Source organism: Colius striatus, chromosome 2, assembly GCF_028858725.1.
Source record: "Colius striatus isolate bColStr4 chromosome 2, bColStr4.1.hap1, whole genome shotgun sequence".
In the NCBI taxonomy this organism is placed as follows: Eukaryota; Metazoa; Chordata; class Aves; order Coliiformes; family Coliidae; genus Colius; species Colius striatus.
The window spans coordinates 45,516,795-45,533,889 of NC_084760.1; the positions used below are offsets into that span (position 1 = coordinate 45,516,795).

General features: G+C 43.6%; 1 protein-coding gene across 14 annotated transcripts in view; it reads right to left on the reverse strand.

Annotated features, from left to right (window-relative positions):
* Positions 1–611: 611 nt before the first annotated feature.
* The window catches only part of HMBOX1 (homeobox containing 1), a 129,690-nt gene continuing 113,206 nt past the window's right edge, over positions 612–17,095 (reverse strand). For 12 of the 14 annotated variants that reach the window (XM_061990160.1, XM_061990155.1, XM_061990150.1 and 9 more), the window contains one exon: positions 612–16,820. In XM_061990160.1, coding sequence (XP_061846144.1) covers positions 16,683–16,820 — 138 coding nt within the window. In that variant the 3' untranslated portion in view covers positions 612–16,682. The remainder of the gene's footprint in view (positions 16,821–17,095) is intronic. The other 2 variants (XR_009818191.1, XM_061990156.1) reach the window with 2 other exon arrangements.

Consider the following 17,095-nt stretch of genomic DNA (forward strand, 5'->3'; position numbering starts at 1 on the left):
TGCCAAGTCCGCCCATGTCCCTCAGCCCCTCAGCTGCACGGCTTTGCAATAGCTCCAGGGATGGGGACTCCACCACTCCCTGGGCAGCCTGGCACAGGGGCTGACACCCTCTCGGGGAAAAAGCTCTTCCTCAGCTCCAATCTAAACCTCCCCTGGGCAACTTGAGCCCATTTCCTCTTGTCCTGTCACTTGGGAGAAGAGACCAGTTTCCACCTCACCACAACCTCCTGTCAGTTGTAGGGCAGCAAACACACCCTTCTGCCTCTTAAAATTACACTTGGACTTATTTCAATGAGTTCTTTCTTTCTGGGCTCAGTGTGCTCCCTGCAGCCCTTCACCAGCTTCTCCAGGCAGAGTCCTGGGGTTGCGAGTCCCACCACCACCTTCATCCCTCCCAGAGACCACCCAAAGTACATGAGGGAGGGCACAAAGACTCCGCTCTCGCTCATTGGAGTTCCTGCTTTCCAGGTTTACCAAGTTTTCAAGACACATTTTAGGTCTTGGGTTCCTCCAAGGTGTCTCTCTCCAAGGGCTTTCGCACCCAGAGAGCTCTGCACAACCCAAGGACTGACTGACAGAAGAGAAGCATCCTTGTGGAGTTATACATTTTTATTTTCTAATAGGTACAATACTAAAATAAACACAAATTAAAAAAAAGTTTTAATAAAACAAAACTGTACAAAAAAGCAGTTATACTACATTTTAATTACAGAACAGTCTACTGTCCAAAAGGCACTAATCCAGAATAGGAGATACAATGATACAGGACTCATTTTAACTATTTTAATCAATACAATAGAGCACTTGTTTCTCTGTCCATTCACGTACAGAAACAAGGACTTTTGCTACAGTCATTACACATTGTTATAAATATGAGCCCTACATGTAAAGATGCAGTATCGCTCTCCCTGGGCCAAAATTGGGTTCAATGGTAGAAAGTAAATTTAAAACACACCAAAAAAAAAAAAAAAAAAAAGAGAAAAGAGTGGAGGGAAGAAGTTGGTACTTCACCCTTTTGCAGGGCCCTGAGGCCTGAGGAAGGTGTGATCTCTCACCTGCGTTTCGAAGATGGGAACACACGCAGAAAGGACCCGTTTGCCCCAAGGGTCTGCGGTGGAAATGGAAGGTGGAATGTCCAGCACCTCCTGCACAGAGAAATCCTCCTATTTGCTTTACTTTTTCCTCTATGTCCTGTTTTAAGACCCCTGTCCCTGGGTAGTTCTCCACTCTGGGATGGATAACTAACTGAGGCGCATCAAAGAAGAACGACTGCTTTTTTCCCTTGCAGGGCAGACCCCCTGGCATCTTGCAGGTAAATGCAGTGATTTTAAGACTATTCCTCTTAAAAATCAGTATCTTTACTGCAAGGGCATCAAGCCACAAGAAGACGAGCCTTGCCTGCTGCAACTACTCCTATGGCAGCATCCTAGATGGCTGCGAAGGCCGCGGAGATGTGTGTGCCTGGGGCTCAGCTCCCACGAAGGACAGAAGGATGTGTCTGGTGCAGCACAGGGAGGGGGACAACCCACGAACCTGCCAACTGCCATCCTGAACGTAAAAACAGCCTTTTGACAGCGTGCAGCCAGCTGTGGGGAACACAGGCTCCCCGCCGGACCTTCCTCCCTGGTGGTGGTGGTGCCTGAGATTCGCTTCCCTGGGAAGTACAGTGCTACTGCTTCATGGTGTCTTCCCCCCCACCAAGCAACTCCCTAACACAAAGATCTGTTCATTCCTCTCAATCTTCTATTTTTTCCCCTTTAGATTTCAGGCTGAAGGCCAGCAGCAAACCTACTACAGATCATGGATGGTGCAGACAGCGCACTCAGAGACCTGTGTGAGAAGCAATCGACTAGCAGGTGGATATCTGACGTTGCCATTAGGAGGAATGACACAAGATGCCTGTTAAATGCCAATGTGGAACAGAAAAGTCCTTAAGCTGAAGGAGCAGCCCTTGTTAAGATCAAATCCTGGGCGTATTCAAGGGGTTTGATGATGATGATGGTGATGATGATGATGCCGTGTGGATTTACCCAACTCTTTTGCAGCGGCAGAGGTTCAACGCACAGGCGGGAGAGAGATACTGCACCTTTGGAACAGTGTCATACACATAAGACAAAGACAGGCATCTGGATGTTAACAAAAATAAGTAACAAAGAAATATGATTAAACAAAATCTCTTCTCACATCATCCTATACTACATCCTCCTTCTGCTTAGCAGAAAATTGTACGTACACAAAAATACAAATACACAATTTTGTAGAACAGTCTGATTTTAATATATTTATATATATTTATATTTATATGAGTGGCAGGTTAGTTCATTATATAGAGCTTTTTGCACTTTTGGCTCATATGCAACAAGGCTTTATAAATTCAGCTTTAGCTTTCATTCAGGTTTTATAGCTTCTTGAACATTTGTTTTCACATTTAAAGCAGCATCCAATTTGCAAGAGGAGTTGGTGGTGGCTACAGCAACGATCAGGTCAAGAGGTTATTTAGGGGTGGAGGGGGTGAGAGGAGGAGAATATACATTCCAGTGTGTGTGTTTGTGTGTGTGCGCGCGCTAGTGCTCATGTAAAAAAGAACTGACTGTGAACATCCGACCCCAGGATACCACGTTTACCTCTTGAGGTAGGCAGAACACCTACAGCAGATGAGACACAGGCGCCGTTTTCGTCGGGAGAAACGAACACGCGCGTGGAAGATGCTGACGGCGGGACGTACGGAGAGGGATGGAGGGGGGACACACAGCTGATGGGACACGGCTCATTCACCGACCGCGTTTGGGAGACACACGGAATCACTGCAGGTGGCTGCCAGCCCTCCTCCACACACCGTAACGCCACAGCACGGCCATGCTCGCTCGCCCTCAGGCCACCTGACAGCCGCAGGGAATGAAGACGGCGCCAAAGTTTTGGCCACGAGAAACGCGGCTTGGACTTGGTGAAGGGTTTCGCTTCATTTCTTTCTGCGCCTCTGCTACTTGTTCCGCTGTCTCTGCACTTCTCGGGTTGCAACGCTCCCTACCGCATTAATCTTTTTTCAATTACAACCCCTGTTATGGACAATCACTTGGTTTAGAGAAGAAAAAAAATCACTGTTAAAAAAAGGCATCTCTGGAGCGGGGCGACGGCACAGCATCCGATGGTCTACATGCGTTACAGGCTCCACAAACACTCGATTTTCATCAGTACCCCAGCAATAGATTCCCATTTGATCACTGCTTATATCAACACCCATCAACATCCTACGAGCTAATTCTCCGTTCTCTGCAAAAGAGATGTCCTTAGAGCTTTTCTTGCCAATAGTCATTTCCCAGGCTTTCCCAGCTCCTACGTTATGAAGTTGTCAGAGTGAAAACAATATTGTGTTACTAATGAAAAATAAAACATCTACATATGGATTGCTTTCATTTTCTGAATCCTCAAGTGGTGCTAATACCTCTTAATAGCATTATTTCCTTTGACTATGGTCAGAAGACATTCTCCTTGAAGGCAATTTTTTATACCAGAGTCGATAGCTATTCTTGGGTTTCATGTATTTTAACAAAATCATAACCACCTGCCAATAGTCACAATCACTACGACAAAATGTCGAGCAGGTGCCACCATTATAAGCCTAAAAATAATTAAGAATATAGGAAGAAACTGTCTCTGTGATTCCAAAAAGGGGTGATTAAATATGCATATTAGCCGCTTCCCTCCAGAAGCTCAGACGTATACGGTCTGCATGTTTAATGCACGCAGCTATTTGGATCTGCAAATCCATGAGGCAGTTTCCTACTGAATTCTATCCAAACTTCCTCCCCCCGCCCCACCGACACTTTATCGTCCACCCCAAGAGATTGCTACAGTTTGGCTGAGAAATGAGATTGAGAAGACACCCACCACCAGACTGAAAACCGAAGGGGACAGCATGAGGAAGGAGCGGAGATTTCTTCCCAGACACGGTTCTGCCACGCTCCGGCCTCGCACCGCTCACCTGGAGCCGTACGTGTGGAGGGACTGCAGGAAGGCTCTTTTCTTAAGGGGGAAACGAGGTCTAAAATCCTGTTCCTCCAGCTCACTCTGGAGTCCCGTTACTCACTTAGGCACTTTTAAAATTGACACTAAACAAAAAATAATAAAAAAAAAACAACTTCAAAAAGTACTGCACATATTTCACACTTCCCGGGCTGTCAGCAGCCTTGGGAAGATGATACAGACCAAGGCGATCTGTCAAGAAAATAGTGCTCCCCATGGACACAACTGACTTTTATCTGTCACTCTTTGATAGAACTGCTGTTGAAGGAAATCCACTTTAAATTTGTCACTCCTGTATCATCTTTAAGGTAAAAGCCCGTCTTAACGGTGGTCCCGTGGCACGATGAGATGGCATTATCATATAGGATCTGACAGATAGATATCTGACTTCCAAAGAGACACAGTGCTCTCCCAGTTTAACCAGCAGCAGCGTGCCAGGCGCTGCCCAGAACCCCCAGGAACACCTCCAGCAGCAAACGAAGGGGTCGGCTGTTGACGAGATTCGGAAAGACATTTCTAAGGGTAGGGCCAGGGCCAAAAGCGAGGCAAAAGGGAGGTTTTGCTTTTTAGTTTGGATTGCAATGGTGATGAAAAGGAAAAGCTGTCCTGCTCAAAAGAACAAGCAGGGCCTCTGACCCCAGAGCAACGAGAAACAAGTCACAAGCTTCAGCTGGGCACAAGTCTCAAGAGGACAGAACTAAATTCAAGCAGAAGGCGAAAAAGAAAGGAAAAAATCCAGTGAGTAATACTGAATGATGGGAAGCTCAAAATCCAAACTCTATTTTCATTTTAATTTTTCACTCAGAAATTTCCAGTTTTTTTTCAAATCACTTTTGAAACTAAAACAACTCAAACAATAGGAATAAAGAGCTACTCTGGCTGCAAAACAGGATCCCAAACCCCACACGAATGAAGCGACAAGGGGAACAGTTACACAGCCTCCTCCAGTAAAGCTATCCAAATGCACACACCCTGCCCCAAAAGCCTCAGGTTAAGAAAGCAGGCAACAACACGCTCACCAAGAGAAGCAACATCCCCATTAAGACACCTTCCAACACCAAGAGCACGCCAGAGAAAATCAAATGGAAGAAAAAAGTGCCACTGCCTTGTCCCTCTCTGTTAACCAGGGGCCAACACCTTGGCACTACCTTATTTCCCAGAGGAGGTCACCTGCTGTAAATTGACTAAATTCTTGAGCCATTTTTGTGGAGTTTTTTTTAAATAGCCAGAGCAGACAAGATTTTTCATACTTACAGTGCAGTGTGGATGACAGATATTTGGATTCCAACATGCGGTTGATACAGCACTGCCTAACGGGCAAAAGGAAAGGAGAATGCCTCCTGGCTTGCGCTAGAGTAGTATTTAAAGGAATTAAAAGATGTCTAATCACAAAAACACTGCTGGAAGGTGTGACAGTAATCAAGTGCCCGCACAGGGGAGAAAAAAAAAGAGAGAAGAAAGAAGAGAAAAAGCAGGAAGGAACAAAATTAAGATGGTACACGTCACTGAAGACTAAGAGGAGAAAGGGCGCAGAGAGCAACAAGTGAGCCCCAATAGGAGCGGGAGAGGCAGCAAACCACAAACAGGTCTGAGAAGAGAGAATGCTGAGCAGTCTAATTGTGTGCAGGAAACCTCCACTCAACCTGTTTAGAAGCGCTGCTGTATCTGAGAGAGACCTTCATTTTCGCAGGTGATTTCCTAGAATGTTTCTGAAGGGCACAGCCCGGTACCAGTTTTCCCAGTAAAAAAACCCCAGACACTCTGAGGAATAATAAAAAAGCATTATACTTAAAAGTTACCATTTCCCTGATTTTCTAATCAAAGTGTCAAAACTGAAATGAGGGAAGGGATGAGGGGTGCAAAGTAACCATGCTGGGAAAACCCGAGGTCTTTCAGCTAGAGAAAGCTCACAAGGTTTCATGAGACCCAACTGAACCTAAGCTTCATCACTACATTGGATCCTTTTTATTAGGATGGGACTAATATATTTAGAGACTGTAAAAATAACAGGTTCAGGTTGGAGAACTTCAGGATGTGAAAATCACCGGGCAAACCAGGTAAAATAGGATTACCAGGGTGTGACGGAGCTTGGATGAAAGATAAAAGAAATTATCTCTACGAGAAGAACTGAAGTGGGGGAAAATAATGTGTGACAAATTCAGTACCAACAAGAATCAACTTCAGAGGGAAGTGAACGGCTCAGAGCGGCTGGAGGAGGTACAGCTCCACACACTCCTCTGGAATTCCTTCAAGGAAATAGAGGCTCAGAGTAGGAACGGAGACATCAGTGTAAGCAAGAGGACTTCTGCTGCCTGCGATATTTTTTTGAAGCATCTGGCAACTGATGAAAGTTATTTGTAAGAAAGCAGTTGCTTGAGGCACTGCAGCTACAGGAAGTGGTCACGACTGATCAAATTTAATTCCCGGCGAACGATTTTCGTGTCGAACGTTCTCGGATAATGGCAAAAGTCATTGCAAGGTACCCGTAACCACGGGAATTCGTGTACCCAAGTGCAATGAACAGCAACAAAAGTTTAGGGTTAGAAATTCAGACTGGTCTGGGCTTTTGCTTAGGGTGGGGTTTGCTTTTTTTGATTATTTTCAAACAAGAAGCAAACCCAACAGCTGAACAGAAGAATGCTGTTCCAGAGCTGCTTTAGCTGCTCAACACTGACTGGTATCAAAGTATACATCGCTGTGGCAATGGGACAGACTGAATCTGTAAGACACAGGAGTCAGGCTAAATCATATGGCAGTGTACAGAGACCACCTGGTATCAAAACTGCATTTGTTTGATTCCCATTATGGCAGAAGTACAAAGTGTAAGAAGATATTCATCACACAGAACCGGAGCTTCACGTGGTTTAGAGACATAAGGCACAATATGTTCTCTGATGGAAAGCCATACATTTTAAAGAAGTTCCTGCCGCAGAGAACCCCTCTAGTACTCAAATCTCTATCTATTCTTAAATACTAGGAACAGGTTATAATGGTAAAAGACAAGTCTACCTCTTTGGAATCACAGTTTTACAATTAAGGCCAGAAGGGACGAGTCTATCACCTACAAGGAGACCCCGAATATCAGCTGGCCTCCCACAATCCCACTGCAAACCTCCATCTACCCCATCCTATGGGATGAATGAACCATCCTGCCCTTCCAAATGCAAAACAACCCAAAATAAATCCCCTAACGGAAAGTGTCTGCCTCTTGCAAGCAACTCTACAAATCTCACCATTTGTACCCAGTGGATTTATAAACACAAATGGAGTGAATTTCCTTTTTTTCTCAACACATGTACAACTACCTTCTCAATGTCCAAGGATACCTCACCGGCTCTTTACTCCTAAACCAGATGCCTAATTCTCGAGCCCACTTCACTGAATTACCGACAAAGCAACTTCAGGACTCTCTCGTCGTCGCACTGCCAGGAATCCCAGCATGAATGAGGGACTATGGTTGAAATCCTGGGGCAGATTTTCAACTGAGGTCAACTCTGAAAAGCTCTGCAAATTATGAGATCTATACCCTCATCTCAGTAGTATTTCTCTTCTCCAGGCACCTGGAGAAAGAGGACTGTGACTTAGAAAAGCACGGCTCAAGCTTACAACACTCTACGGCATGCCATGGAGACACGTTGGCACAAAGATACATACACTGGAGATTTTGGAGCATTTCCCAAACTGCTTCAACTACCTCATCAATAAAGCATCCAGGAAGTTTACCCCTCTCAAGCTCCAGTTTCACAGCTTTTGCAACACACCCAGCGCTCCCCAGCGATGCATCGTGTTTCTTCTTTGCCATTCTGAACCCCATGTAGCTCCACCTAAACTCAGACCACACAGACAGGCGAGATGCTCCCGCTGCTACTTTCCACTCCAAAACGATATCAAAGCTTTTGAACAGCTTCAGTGTGTCAAAGGAGAGTCTATGTCATTCTGGTCTTGAAAAGATCTGCTCACTTGCCGTAACACGTAAATGGAAACGCTCTGGTAAAGGAAAAACTGGTCAGGGAGCTGATATTCTGAGTTCCTGGCTCTAGTTGAGTTCCTGAAGGGTATTTTCAGTACTGTCACTATGGCCCTGTTAAAGAGAGATAGCAGCAACTTCATCAGCAGCAGTTAAGACTTAAAAAAAACCCCACCCTATACCCAAAGTCAAAAACGTGCTCTGAGGAATGGAATATACGCTTAATGTTCTATAATGGACTGCACTGGGTGGGAAGCATTAATTAACAGTTTACTTTCATTATCTCCTTGCCCTCCTTGAACGATTTGACAGATAAAGTTTGTAAGTAAAATGTAATTTTAAACCTCAAATGATGTAAAATATATCTCAGAAGGCTAAAGTCAACCTCTTAATTACAGAGGTGGGTTATTTAAGCTACATACACCATCCTGCCGTAATGTGGAAGACTTTAATTAGTTAAGGAGAAGAGGTGGGGAGAGGACAGGAAGTTGAATTGAGGCCAGTGACAGCAGCAAGTTAACATCTAAAAACGTATGTCCTAGAAAAGAAGTTGCTACCGTGAGTGAGGTAGCAACCAGTGGTAACCCTGCTGGAAGAAATTAAGTACCCAAGACCCACAGGCTGTTCTCCAGCCACAGTGACATCACGTGCGATTTCCACGAGTCTTTCAGTACAAAGAAGCTGGAAAGTTAATTAGAGGTTTCAAATAAGAGGCTGAGGAAGTTCCCAACTTCTTTTGCAAATCTGTTGGAGTTAAGAACATCCTATTTTTTTTCTAAATTTGACCAGAAGTCTCTAATATAATCTTTGAATATCAAAAAGCTCTGGAAACCTGTCTGACGGGTAACTAAAGCAGGAGAACAGCACTATGGAAAAATATGGTCAAGAAGCTTAAGGGCAAAACTGGAGCACAGGCTCTGCAGTGCTCGAGACCGGACGAAAGATAACACTTCTCACAAAAACACTGGATAGAAAGGCACGTAACACCCTAAGACAGATGCTTTTTGAGACTCCAGCAACATAGCAGAGAAAGATTACAGTGTTATTTCAAGTCATCACCATATACCCTCTCCAGTAGTGAACGGCAAGCATACTGTCCAGGCAACTATCCAGAGGCAGGTTATTCTGATAAGGCTTCCAAACTGAGACATTGACAAGGAGAATTTGAGGTGGCAGATGAGCTAGCTCCATTAGGAACCAGAGGACAAGTGTGACCAGTACCCTCTACTTGCAGGCAGGGTGAGAACACAGGACGAGTAATACCGTGGAGTCCAGGAGACTCCGGCTGATCCTCCTCAAACACTACAACTAATCTAAAACAAATCAAGAAGAGCTAAACCAGAACCCTGGGTAATCTGTAATCATGCTGTCACACATAACTAAACGTTCTTTTTGCTTCTAGAACTCACTGAGAAGCAGATACGTACATGAGCAGGGGCGGGGGAAAGATAAAAGGAAGAGAGGCAGCTTTGCATAGAAAACTAAACTCTGTTTCAGTCCCTGCTGTTGTAAGTTACCATTAGGAACAGGTCATTATTTAAGTTTACAAAGTAGCTGTGTTCCAAGTGTCACTAATAACACTGGTATTAAAGAGAATTAGGGGGCGGAAGATCTTCTGTTTTCAATCACAGAAAAGACAGAAATCCTTTTAATTATGACCATGCCAATCCACATCTTTCTAAAGCAGCTAATTACATGTCAGGAGGACACCCAGTCATTCAAAAGAACTGCCATCACTTTTACTGCCATACTCTTCTGCATTTATCCTACCCATCCCAATTACCCTGGCTGCAGTTTGAAAGGATTTAGCAGAAGCGTGCTGGATGTTTTGATCAGCAGAATACACCCGCTTCCATTTAAGAGCGAGGGGAAGAGAGGGAATAAATGGCAGAGAGTGCCTTCTGCCAAGCCATCTGAGTGAGAGATGCACTGTACATGCAGAAACATCAAAGGCCCATTACACAGTTCACTCCAGTTCAATGGTTTCGGTTCACTGGCGCTTAAGCTGTTGGCCAGAGCTCTCCACAGCTTACTGGAAAGAACGAGGAAGAGCACAACGTTGCAGCAATCAAACGATTCGTTCATTTTCTTCGTCAGCCTGATTAAAAGGGGCATTTGAAATATTAAAAACCTTCCCCTGCACCCAAAACTCCAAACATTCTCCCACCTCCGTGGGTTAGCGATGACCAGCTCTCCAGATGTTTGAATTTCTCTCCCCAAACCCCAATTTCACCGGTGTCACCAAGAGTACTTGCCGTATATCTGATTTTATTTCTATTTGTTGGACAAAAAACAACATGGAAATGCTGTCATCTTATTGACAGTCCTCAAAACACCCGAGTCCCCTTTTCTAGTTAAAACACCTTTCTCACAAAGGAGAAAAAGTAATTTTGGTGTATTTTAAAACTGAATTTACAGCTGCCACCTCTAGAATGCCTTTTTTTTGCCCCCCCCATTAATGTGCAACACTTTTAGTCACACAGTTTGAAGCCCATAAATTAAGACAACGGGAATAGATGCTAAAATGAAGGGTTTAAGGTGATGCTTTTCAGCTCGCCAAATGCCAGCTGGCCTGTAACTGATTCAATATCCTGAGTAAATATCCCAAAAAAACCCTTAAGGGGGAATGTTTGATTTCGAAATGTCTCTGCAACTCTTCTTGGGAAGTGCAAGGTATTTTTTGGTCAGGCTGTCAACCTTCCTTTCCAAGAAATCACAGTGAAAATGCTTGAGTCCACATTAAATTAGCCAGGATCACTATACAGCCCTGACTAATGCTACCAACACACACACACACACATAAAATCTTCGGCTGTCTAATAAGAATGAACACGCTGGGTCATTGACATTTAACGCAGTTTTCAAGACCAGTCCTGCCAACAAAGATTCCTGCCAAATGATAAAAGCTACATCAAACTCAAGATTATTGCCTACAAGCTTAAGACTTTGATCTAAATAATATTATCAAGTTAAATAACTTCAAAGAGTGCAAGAGCTACTTGGGTGGGAAGCCTTGTCTAAAATAAGAGCAAAGTTTATTTTGACAAAAAAAACCCCACCCTTCCAGGATTTGCTGGTAATTATCCAACAAACTTGAAAGGAGCTGATGAACACCGTGGAATGAGCACGATGATGTAGCTGGGCTGGGAGGGAGAACATAAACCTTCTGGTGAGAAAATGATCATCTCAATGATAATTTACACAATTCCAGGGATAAAGGGAAGGGAAAAGATCTTCTCCTACTAAACATCCACAGCTCTGTATTACGGGCAAAATCTCACACCTAATCATAGCAATTCACAGAGGAAGGTGTGAATCCAACTTTGCATCTGAGTTCAGATTACACACAGGGAAACAACATCTGGCATTAAGTGCTTTAGGGGCAGCGATTTTGAGTTTTGAAAACTCTTACACTAATTCCGATGGTTTTAACTACACAAAAGATAAAGACCTGGTTCCTTATGAGACCATGTTCAAACTACCACGTGTCTCGGTGACTCAACTGCTCTGGGTGGAAGGCCACAGTGATGCTTTCATTTTACTGCCTTGCAAGCAGTAAAGGAGAACTTTCATAGCACCCAGGGGAATCCAAAATCTCGGTAAACTCATCTCCACGTTCTTATGCACTTGAAGGCAGAAATTCACTCCTGGGAGTCTGGCTGACCCCATGCCAGTCCATACTGGCAAACACCGCTGCAATTTCTCTTCCAAATAACATCCAAATCAGACCTAAAGTCTGCCTAGTGAAGTGTGGTTCGTTTGGTTTTTTTCCTAGCAGAGGCCAACAGCAAACACTTAAGAAAGAGGATCCAAGTGAGTATAAGGTGACTCCTTCCCAGTCATACCCTTTCAGCTTCTGATAATCACCACTTAACAATGTACTGGGCCAAAAAAAGTCCTGCTTTATCATAGTAGACACTAGTAGGCTGAAATTAACTTCAATTTTGCCTCTAATACATTCAGCTATGTGAAATTTTTTGCCTGCACCCACAGCAGCCAGCCAGCCAGCCAACGACAAATCCGCACAAAGGAAAGCAAAACCCCATCCATCTACAGCACAAACGTTACGAAAACACGGGAAACTTACCAGTCTGGTGTTAGGCAAGGAAATAAAGAGAATAATTCAAATATCCCTGAAGAACTGTGTAAACAGAGCAAATAATTAATGAAATCTATTACTTATGGCTTGATTGGAACCTGGAGACAGACCCTGCAAATAAAGCTCTCCTCTGTTAGGAGAATAGGAGAGAGAACTTTTTATGAACAGCAAAACAGGAGAAAAAAAAAGACGGTAACAACAAATTAAGATAATTTATTTAAACAACTCAATATGAATGGATGAAAACTAGGAAATACCTCAACCTGAGCAGGTTTGGACAGAATCATAGAATAATTTAGGTCAGAAGAGATTTCTGGAGGTCTCTAATCCAACCTTGTCCAGTTGAGTTTTGAATATTCCCGAGGATGGGGTTTGCACTGCCTTTCTGAGCCACTGTTCTTGAGCATGAAAATATTTCTTTTTATATTCATCTGGGATTTTCGTTAACGAGGCTCTAACCCACTGCCCCTCACCTTTTTGCTCTGCACCTCTGAGAAGAGCCTGTCTCCATCTCCTCTAAACTCAACCATTAAAACAGCTGAAGAACAAAATACGCTCCCAGAGCCAGTCCAAACACACTCAGATCTCGCCATCTCTCACCACACGACATGTACTCCAGTCCTCTCATCGCAGCAGCCCTACGACTGAGTCCCACTCCTGCCCAAGCCTGCACACAGGACTCGAGATGCGGTCCCACAAATGATGAACAGAGGGGCCCAATCGCTCTCCTTGACTCACTGAAGGCTCTTCTTGATGAGATTCCTGAATTGCTGCAAGTGTGCGACTTGTTCACATCCAACCAACACGTGAGTCGTGGGATCTCGCCATAACAATGTGCATGTTTATAGAGCATTTGGAAGATGTCTATAACGCCGGGGCATTGACAGGGCTGCTCATTGCTATGTCGGCTTATTTTTATCAACTCATAATGCTTTTGCAAATGTCTGGGATGTCAAACTTCAGGAAAAAGCAGGGGAGGGAGGGGGTTGGGGGGATATTAAAAACAAATAACAAAAGAACAAAAAACTCCAAACAAGCCAAAAACGAAGTAGAGGTAGAAACTGTTGTTTTAAGGAGACAGTAAGAGACAACAACTCAAGTATAAGGACTTCATGAGTGACAAAACCACAGACAGAAATTATCCTACAAAGTTAAAAACAATCTGTGTCCATCACAGAAGAGAAGCATGTTAAATAATTTCTTCTCTATTCACAGAACAAGAAGGTTGATCCAGTCTGCCACCAGATCCACTTCAAGGGAACCCACATGAGAACAAATTGCAGTAATTCCAGATCAGCTGCAACAAATTGCAACTGAATTGCAGAGCTACAAAAACGAGCCTTAATTTTCAAGAAAGTCCAGAGACAGAAAGACAAAGATTACTCCCATATTGCTGAAAAGAAACCCCTACAACAAATTCCAGGTCACACTCTCCATCAATTCTTTCACTTGCTCTAGGTCACGTACTCTTCTCCTGATATCATCACACCAGTGTCTATTCTGTTTTAGCTAATTCATGTCAAATAAAAAAGTTATTAGCCAGCTGCAGATTGTTCTATGAACTTTCAGAATAAAGGACGTGGACTGCCGTGAGCATCCTGGTGAGTCTCGCTCTTTGACCCCTCGATGGTCAAAGAAAAACCCAAATAGACAGAGGCAACCCAAACCTGACACCATGGAACTAAGTGTCTGATACCCTGGTTAAGCCATTTGTTATTTTCTCTGGTGAGAGGATGGTATTTACCAGGAAGCTACAGACAAGGAGGATGTGCCAATCTCCAGTTGTTCACGAGGGGTTTAACTGTTTAACCTTCAGATGGGATACTGGAGCGTGACAAACAGAATTAAGACCAGATTATTCTACAGTAGATGGTACGGTGGTGTAACTTTAATACCTCATCACATAAATCTGTAACAAGTTCTAGTGCTATTTTTATTCTTCCCTATTGCTTAAAAAAGGCAATGCTTGAAACAATGACTTTTTTTTTTTTTTTGAGACGGTGTAGTAAGCAATATTTCTTTTAAAATTGCAGCTGTCCAACAGTTTGAGTCTGTTCTTTTTAAAATGAAACAGCCAGAACAAATGGTGGTGGCAATCCCAACGTAAAGAGGCCATCGATTATTAAAATCTCCTTCCTATAAATCGTGGATGTTGCTTGTCAGCTTGGTGTGTGTGACTGTAGTATGAATAAGTAGGTAAAATTCCACTAAGGCTATAAGTTTGCTCGATCATTCCACTGTGCAAAAATAGAAATAAAAGCTCTCCCCGTCCTTTCACTCTTTAGTACCAAAACATTCACACACACATTTAAGAAAAAAACTGGGATGGTACAACGGTCACTGATCCATTTCCTTTCTTTCCTGAGTCTGCCCTGATGCTACTTATGAATTTGCCTACTCAAGAAATGCAATAAAACAGGAAAAAAAAAAAAGACGGCTTCATTCTGCTTCAGTGATCTATATCTAAGGAAAGCACATCAATTTTCCAATGAAACCCATAAATGAAAGACGAGGCCAAGCCCTACCTATATATCTTCGAAGTTACAGAGACGAAGAGGTGTCAACTCGGTGCCCTCTGAAAGCACAAAATTCCCCTCCACACTTACCTAAGCAATTTTCACCAGATGAACAGATGCAAATACGATCTAGTTAGCCTACACCTTGCTGGGGCTCAGGCTGGCCAAAAACCTGCCACGGAGCCACATCTGAGGAGGTCGCGACGCTATCTGATGAGAACAAGCCAAGTGCCAGCAACTTCCCTTCACTCCCTTTCTCCTCTAGAAGTGGAGGGGAGAAAAGGGAAACCCATCCTTCCGACTGAGCCGTCTTCCCCTTCTCGAGGTACTCCCACAGAAACGGGGAAGACAACAATGGAATGTTGAGGAAACACCATGCAAATTTTTAAACTGTTGCAAGTAAAAATTTACATAGGTTGTAGGTTTGTGTTTTCCACGTAACACGGTCCTGCCCGTCTCCAACACTTCCCGTGCTGTTTCCACTGAAACGTTTCCTCTTACCGGCAGCAACAGATCATTTTATCAGGATGCCAGGAGATCATTTCCACACAATGCCAGCAGATGTAATTTTCTTAGATGCACACACAGTTCATCATTTAGATACTAGATGACAAGGTGATGGCAGGGTGACTCTGTAATGCAAGTTCGCCGTTTGGTATTTTGAATTCTCAAATGATAAAAAAAAGACTTATCAAATATAAATATCTTTAAGAAAAAAGTAACAAAAGTGCTACATATGATCAAGGAAAACAATTCCATTAGTTTCTGCTACTTAAAGTAGGTTTGCTTTACAAATATTACCACATCCATTATCAGTATGGCTTCCAATTAATTAATTAAATTGCTCGTAGCAGTATAGCTTTCTCACATCTTAACAAGGACAGAGTAAAGAGAACACAAAACATTCACACCCCATTTCTCAGGTAAGAGATCCTCCTGCCTTTAAACAAACAAACAAGTTTATATTTAGGAGAATATTTACGCTACGATGGTGATCTAGCAAAGGTCAGATGCAAAAAGTTCTCCAATAACCTCTCAGGCTAGTCAGGACGTAGGCATTAGTTACACAGAAGTGTAAAAAATCCACTCACCGATTTTATGACCTTAATAACCTTCCTGGAAAGCATTGCTTTTGCACGTGGCCAAGTGGAGAGGCAAGTAGGGCAGGGATAGAAAAGGCGGGAGGAAGAATAAAAGGTGATATTGTTAATGACAGACCAATAGAGTCTAGACCTCTTCTGAGCAGGCACTGCTAGCCATGCCAAACAAGGAATAGTGGTTTTGAGGAGTGGACTGTTGTCCATTAGACATTCAGCTCATTTTTTTTTTTCCTATGATCCCAGGCTGGGCTTCAATCATGGTCCCAGAGGCAGAAGGCAGTACTTCTCCACTAAGCCACGCAGCTTGTGAGAGTAGAGGATGTCTGTGTTGAATATGTGAACGTCAACCAAAATGTGTGAATGTGTTTCCAATGGACATTCTCAGCACAGCACCCAAAAGTATATCGAGTCACTGTGTGACCAGTGAGGCACGGCTTATTGCAGCTGGAAATCATTTATTCCCATGCTGAAGTGGGGTTTCTAGTGTTCTTTTTACTCTCTGTTGATACTCCCGATCTGGTGTCCATCGACCCTGTGCCACTACCTCAGCTTGCATCCTTTCAGTCTCAGAGAAGGAAAAGCGTACAGACTAGTTTTGTTTTTTAACACGATCTCTAAGGGTATCCAAGATTTTTAAGTGTAGCCTAAGACTTGTAATTGAGGGCTGTCTAAAATACCTGGAAGCACTTTGAATGCTAAGACAGAGCAGCAAGATTTTTTTTTTCTAGCCACAGGGGCTGGGAGAGGGAGGTTGGTTGGTTGATTGATTATTTATTGGGAATTAATACTGAGAGAGTATATGCAAAGGCTGAGGGCACCATGCCATCTTCACAGAACAAGACCCTAACAGCTAACTGACGTACAAGAAACTGCAAAGTTATACTTTAAGAACACATATTAAGGACCGAGGAAAGTCTGCTAAGGTGCTACGTCTAAAACTAAGTTACTTCTTGCTTTGACCCTCCCCTTTCTTTGTATCAGTCGTCGTCTAGAGCCTCTGTCTTGATCTCGTTGGCTCCTTGCCGGGCCAATGCCAAGATGGTGTGGTTTACTGCTGCCATTTCCACGGCTAATGAAATGGGGTCTTGATGGTCACTATGGCTAGTGCTGTCATCCTGCGCATGTGGAAAGGAGGAGAGAGAGAAGCATCGTTACTCCAGAAGCTGAAAACCAGTGCATCAAAAGCTGTGTGTAAAGTAATGGGACACGGGGCAGTGAATTGCATGTTTGTTGCAGGGGCACGAAGTGAAAGGAAGTTACAAAATTAAGGACCCGTTTCCCTCACTGTGCAGACAAAGGTAAGCAAGGCAAGGAGTTGTGTACCCAATTTCCAGAGAGAAATTTGGGGGTGGGTGGGTGGGTGGGGAGGGTTAGGAAATATTCTGAGGAA